The sequence below is a fragment of the Alligator sinensis genome, unplaced genomic scaffold (genome assembly GCF_000455745.1).
Source record: "Alligator sinensis unplaced genomic scaffold, ASM45574v1 scaffold237_1, whole genome shotgun sequence".
Classification (NCBI taxonomy): Eukaryota; Metazoa; Chordata; order Crocodylia; family Alligatoridae; genus Alligator; species Alligator sinensis.
This window is the reverse complement of record NW_005841849.1, coordinates 4,392,105-4,399,034: the sequence shown is the minus strand read 5'-3', so window position 1 is coordinate 4,399,034 and position 6,930 is coordinate 4,392,105. Positions and strand designations below refer to the sequence as shown.

Sequence of the window (6,930 nt, the reverse complement as noted above, 5' to 3'; positions counted from 1 at the left end):
CTGCTGAAATGGTGGGGGAAGCACCAGTTCTGAAGGAGTCAAACAGAATGGAGATTCAGTGCATCGGACACTACGGATGACTTAAAACAAAGGTCAGTGTCTTCCCACTGACTGGAACTTAAACTACTTTCAAATTGCCAGCAATTTGAGAGAGAAAACCCTGACAGGCTAAAGTTTTCTGCTGTGCAGAGTCATGCACCTTACACCTAGTTTATGGTGAAAAGTTCTTCCAGTACAGCAATACCAGCAAATTCTCCTAGTATATGCACATTGATTTGTACCCCCAAACTATACAGCTGTTCCTTGAGTTGAATATATCATACCAGGAAAAGGATTCTTTCTTAGTATAACTGCATGAACATTAAAACAGTTTTATATTGGCAAAATTATTAAAGAAATACAAAGAAGAACCAAACCTCAGACAAACTTTTTAAATAACTCTACTCTGGAGGCATTGCCCCAGTGGTCCAGCGGAGGGAGTCTGGATTCAAACCCAGGGAAATCAACTTGAGGCTGCCTGCATGGTGGTGGAACAAGCAGGTCCAGTCCACAAAGATATCTGTTTCCAAGGTCCCCTGTATGCCTTACATGTATTACACAATTAACTGGTTAATTATGCAATTCACTTAGACTGGTTATACCTAACTATCATGCCATAAAAGGTCCATCCAGTTATAAAGTTAGAGCTTGAAAATGTACTAACTTTATAGCTGGTTTCTATTCAGCTTTAATTTACACATATAACAGGGTCTCCCACCATAGCTGGGAGCCCCATCAGCTGACAAGGCTCCCAGATGCAGGGGTGCACAATGTGCAGCCAGGGCTGGGAGTCATGTAGCCAAGGGAACTCTCAGCCCCAGCAGTATCCCACAGCTGCCAGGAAGAAGTCTTGCAGCTGACAAGAGTCTCCATCCTGGCGGTGCCCCATGGCTGCTAGGACCAAGTGTCCCACAGCTGGTGGAACTCTGTCTCAGTAGTGCCTTACACCTGCCAGGACCTAGAGTCCTGCACTTATGAACTCTAGGTCCTGACAGTGCCTCATGGCAATAAGGTGTGATAGGATCTGATGCTGGATCCCACAATCACACCTTCTGTTGTGTACATGTGGCATGGCAGGAGATATGATTGTATGGCTCACACGTCAGACATGTGCCTTTACCTGAACATCTAGAGGGCCTCCAAGAGACAGTGATTATATGCGCTCTACCAAAGTCAAACTTCAGATTTCTAGCCTGTGCCTAACACTCACGATGCCTCTGCATAAGTATTCTAGTGCAACAAAGCCAAGTACATGTTTTAACCCACTATTATACATCAATAAAACTTCAAATTGATTAAAAAGAAGTACAATTATTCCCACAGGGTCCAGAGCTTTCATTCTGAATCCATCAGGCAGGGAGTCAAGTCCATACAGCCTGCACTTCAACAGTTGGGGGAGACTGAGCTAATGAGGCAACTCACCCTGTCTTGTTCATACATATCATCTTTATCTTCTGCCCTTGCATCAGGATCTATAGCCGAGTGAAGGATGAATTCTGTTATCTTGACCCCTTCTTCTCCAGGAATGGCTACAGCAATATGAAGAGGACTTAAACCTCCTAGCTGAAAAATAAATGCAGCAATAAGACTCTTGGCCACCACAAGTAGCATCTAAAATTTAGGTACTGTATGTTCTTCCTAGGCCCTATCTATACTAGCCTAGAAACAAAAACAGAGTTAAAGGATTATGTTTGTGCTCTGTTAAAGTACCACTTCAATCAATGCTTCTGCCTCAATTTTAGGGTGGGTTCACCCTAATGCCCTCCAAAATGAAAAATTTAACTGATGTAAGAAATGGTTGCACAGACACCCCAGCTCAAAAAGAATGTATTACAAAACACCATTACTCTTGTATCATTGTTTTGAGCCCATTTATGAGACAAAAGGTAGAAGGCCTAATCCTGGCACCTGCTTCATAAGCAAGCCTATGCACAAGTTGTTGCTTTGGGAAAATATTCTGGAAACCTGGTAAGTAACCCTAGTGTGGTGTGAGGCACCAGCCTCAACACCTGGCTGTGCTAATCCATTGGGGAAATTACTCTCGATCATTAAAGTGGTGGTGGTGACGCCTGCAACCATCAATCCTCCTAGATCATGGTGTATGCATGAGGACCATCCAGATCTTTGATGCATATTCCTGGGCAGAAATTTTTGGAAGAATAGAGGCTATCCAGACCTTTCATCCTCCCTTTAAGCCACTAAGACAGAATCCAAAGACCAGACTGAGTGCAGATGTTTGTTGCCTCCATGGCTGTAGTTGTATAAGTGTCTGGGAATCAAACTCAAGTCTCCTGTGTGGTAGACCAGGAGTCTACCACTGAACCACAGGGGACTCCTGGATCATTAAAGACTTTGGACCTTTCAGACTAGCCCTGTATTGGACCTCCAGAAAGTGCCAGCAAAAACCAGTACAGCCTTTATGTCCTCCATCTGCCAGTAAGCTTCACAGCTGAGTCAATCCATGGGCATGACCGCCAAGTCCTGGGACAATCTGCCAGGCTACTGTTCTGTAGGGGTGCAATGGGAATAAAGGAAAGACAACTTTCACTGGAGCCAGGGCAGGAAGCTTTTAGTAGGAGCTACAGAGGGGTGCAGGCACCATCACTGGCAACAATAATACTGATTTCTTTGTCAAATATTCTGACATCTACTGAGGAACAACGCTCTAAGAGATCTAGGTATTATTATTCATAGACTCCGAAATAAACATGTTTCAAAAAACAAACTTGTGGCAAACAAAGCACTAGGAGACCAAAAAAAAAGATACTTTATAGTGAAATGTGCATTTGAGAAGACATTTAATGACATCACGATAGACTCTGGTAAACCAAACACCTTGAGGAATTCCTTCAGGCACTATGGTTAGAAGAGAAGTTGGAACACAAGGAGCTGGCATGAGATGCTCCTTCCTGAAGCTGATGGTATAGAAACTGGTCTGTGGAGTTCTCATTAGGATCAGACACTGGCATGAAGACCAAAAGCAGCAGTCTAACACCCTTTAGGGGGACTACAGAAGGAAGTTACACTGACGAGTCTATCTTTGTTTCCCCCATTTAGAGAAATGCCAGAAGTACTTACATATGTATATAGTAAATAAACTCAACTTTTTAAATGTTCTCTTGTTGGTGTCAAAAATAAACACCGTCAAAAAGTAAAACCAAAATTGACTAAATATTTATTTTAAGCTACATGGTTTTTAATACAATAGTTTCTTTAAACGACTCTTTCAGAAATCTAAAGTTGAACCTGACAGTTGGAATTTCATTAAATGTATTAAACTTTACACAGAGCTGTTAAAGTTGCATCTCTAACAGCAAGTCTGGAGTTACTCATAATCAGTATCCAGTAAAATTGCAGTGTTACCTTAAAGGGAAGTCGTATGTCAGTCCGTGCTCCCATTTCTAAGAGTAGTTTCACTGTATTTACATCTGCAGCTTTAATAGCAAAGAAGAGAACTGGTAATGGGACACGGCAAGTGTTGGGATCTGCACCTCTGCGAAGCAGCAGTTTGATTGTCTCCCATCGTCTTTGGTGTCTAGAGTCATTATGGTAAATCTCAGAACACTCTGTTTGTTTTACAAACTAATAATAAACAAAGCAAAAAAGTCCAAAACATATTCAGGGCCATATTTTCCAACACTGGACTCCAAGATTCAGATACAAAAGATCATACTTGAGCAAAAGTGAAGCACGTCTGCTATATCACTCCAGATGGACAATACATGAGCTACAAAGACAGCAGTGTTATGAAATGCAGGAGTGGTGGGTTATGGCCCCTCTTACTCCAAACCCTTTCAGCAAGTTTGACTACCAAGCAGCAGTATCAAAAAAACTGTCCCTATGTTCAGAACCCAGAGGCTACAAACATGGAAGATCCCTGCCTGGGGCCATGGAATTCTGTTTGATTAAGCGTGTTCCATTTATCCATCCCAACACAACGGAGACTTTCAGTTGGAGATGTTACCATTTCTCCATATTTTCTTTAAACAACAGCAAGAAGAACCAGTGCCAACTGGTCTGGAGACTTCCTGAAGTGCACTAGCTCAGCTACTCCTATACCTGGAATACAACTTATCCTTGGAATGCTACAGCTCATACTGACGTTCAAGAGAGTCATATGGATAATCTTCTAAAGTATGAAAATGACTAAATGTCTACCCATATGCCCTGTAATTCTACATACATTCATGCTCCAACAAACAGTTTGCATACACCCACCTGTCCACTCTAAAAAACACATGCATGATCTAGGATGCACTAGAAAAGTAAACTAATGATATCAAGAGTAGTGATGCAGCTAAGACCCTGCTCTGAAAATTAACCTCATGTTAGATGTATTACCATCAGTCATGATAAAACTTTCAGGATCTTAACTGATAATTCTACATGTGGAATAACGGCAAGATAAGGCCCCCTAAGGCCATTCACCACAACCAGCACGGGATTCCTCATCTTCTATGTGGGTGAGACAGTTAGTTACTGCACTTCAATCTATGCTGCAGCAGATTACATGTACTATCGATAGGCAACATGCAACCTCACTAAATGAAGATCAAATGTAACTGAGAAGAAGAAATAAACTGAGTAATCTCATTCTTTTCCCTCAAGGAGGCACTTCACTGAAGACATCTATGTGGCATTGTTCAATTTGCTCTCCTCTGCTCGATAGAAATCCTGCCGATTTCTGTCTCTTTGAAAGCTACTCCACCCATGAACATGAGAAACACTGGATGTTGCTCTGCCTAGGCAACAGGGCCCACCAGGCATTACGTAAGCTTGTCAGACCACAGTAGGTGGCTGTTTTGAGTACAACTTACTCTGATATAGATAATGCCATTTTTCTCATTGTGCCTTCATTTCCACTGAGTCCACAGGAATAGGAGGCTGTTTTTAGCAAACTGTGGCTGAAAGCTTTTGCAGTGTGCTGCAAGGTCTCTGAAGTAACCTCAATTTCATAGTTGAGAACGCTACGGCTTGAGTCAAAGGTTGTTTCTATGCTGCAGTTGGTCCTCTTTTCTAAGCTTGCATAATCAGTTTCATCTAATGTTCTTATCTCATCATTAACAGCAAACTCCACCCTTTCCCTGGATACTGGAGATACGAGGCCTGACTGGCGAATGGTGTCTATTAAACATTTCTGTTTTGTAGAATGTTCCCATACTCTTGCCAGTGTAGAAGCAGCTTCTGAAGATACTGACTGTGCTTCCTATTTAACAATTAAAACAACAAATAAAATCACAAACCTGAAGCAATAAATATGGAAAAGTCTTATCTTCAATAAAGTAAATCATATGCTAACATTAGGATGTAACAATTAATGGATAGCCATACAAAAATAATGGAACTAGTTATATTATGGTAGAGTTATGTTAGATTATTTTACTCCGTCTTAATTTCAAATCCTTATAAACTCTGTTCTTTAGCATATAGTGTTTGCTTGCTCTCCATCATTAGTAAGCCAGGGAATTTCATTGGGATCTCTGTACCCGAGTTCCTAGACTCCCTTAAAAGCATTAGAGACCCCCCATGATTTCCAGCCTAATCCCAAACATGGATCCTGAGAGTGTTACCACACTGAAAATAAGAGTTTTCAATAGTGTTAAACATACTCTCCTACTGCTGAGTCAAGAAATGTAAAAAATTAACCTTATCCTACTACTATATTCACAGTAAATTAATTTTTAAAAGCAGATCTGTGACACATTTGAGTGAGAAATTCTGATTTTACTAGTTTAGATTAATAATAAACTCACCTTATATTTATTTATGTTCCTTTCAGCAATATTAGTCTTAAATGATTCCACTGGGTAATATAGAATAAAACACATTGATAAAGCTGATAATCCTTCATCATTGCATTTGTTCACATCAGCTCCACTATTGAGAAGAAGATTGATGATGTCATTGTGGTAATTTACCTGTAGATGGAAGTGCTTGGATTATTTTCTTATGAGATATGATCCAATATGATACAATGCTTGAAATCACCTATATCATTATAGTTTTCCTGGTAGAATGGAACTGAAACCACGCATGTGGTTAAAGTTAGAAAAAGCCTCAAAACAGACTCAAAATGCTGCAGCTGACTTAAGCTGAACTGCAATTTTGCTAACTTAACAGCATTCCTACTGGTCTGACAGTTTTTTTCACTAGTTTGAGTGATTTTCTATAGGTGACTGGAAGGCTGGCAAAACCAATAAAACTTTCAAAACAAGGCAGAAATATTTCACTGTAAAGCACCAAAATTGAAGAGTTTCACTCACTTATATCAATGACTAAATCTGCATTCTCAAACTGGAGCAGTTACTATGGTGTTTCAACTTCCTTACAACAGTGAGCTCTACATTTGTAAAGCACATGCCTGTGTGAAAAGATTTTACTTAAATAACTTACAACACCTAACAATGTGTACAGAGAAGAATCCACTGTTGTAAAGAATGTAACAGGCCTCATCTGCATGTCGTCATTCATACAGTGAAGAGTCCTATTCAGAGTCTTACAGCAGCAGCAGCAAGTGCAGTGTACCCATGCTTATCGGCTACATCTGGGTGAGCAAGGTCATCCCTGAGAATTGCATAAACTGTCTCGAAGTCTCCTGCTGCTGCTTTCTCAATCAGCTGCTCTGAAGCAAGTTCTTTGGGGCCCTTAGGTCCAAAGGGATCTCGAATTCCATTCAGAATGAAGTTAATATCCCAGCTGATCTCTGCCTGACAATGCCTTGAAAGAAAAAAAGAAAAAACATTCAGAAAAGAAATTTAAAATATTGAGCCTCAATAGCTGCAAAAATCACCATATTTTCTTGCATACATCACACAGCTTTTCCTCAAAAATCAGCCTCCAAAAATGGGGGGGGGGGGGGGGGTTGCTCATGTGATCACGCCACTCTTTTTT

General features: G+C 40.6%; 1 protein-coding gene across 4 annotated transcripts in view; it reads right to left on the bottom strand.

Moving 5' to 3' along the window:
• Window positions 1-6,930, bottom strand: part of ANKMY1 (ankyrin repeat and MYND domain containing 1) — an 87,179-nt gene that overhangs the window by 63,208 nt on the left and 17,041 nt on the right. For 3 of the 4 annotated variants that reach the window (XM_025209819.1, XM_025209822.1, XM_025209830.1), the window contains exons 4-8: window positions 6,540-6,756; window positions 5,793-5,957; window positions 4,857-5,245; window positions 3,403-3,574; window positions 1,462-1,602 (exon numbers count right to left, since the gene is read on the bottom strand). In XM_025209819.1, coding sequence (XP_025065604.1) covers window positions 1,462-1,602; window positions 3,403-3,574; window positions 4,857-5,245; window positions 5,793-5,957; window positions 6,540-6,756 — 1,084 coding nt within the window. The remainder of the gene's footprint in view (window positions 1-1,461; window positions 1,603-3,402; window positions 3,575-4,856; window positions 5,246-5,792; window positions 5,958-6,539; window positions 6,757-6,930) is intronic. The other variant, XM_025209837.1, reaches the window with a different exon arrangement.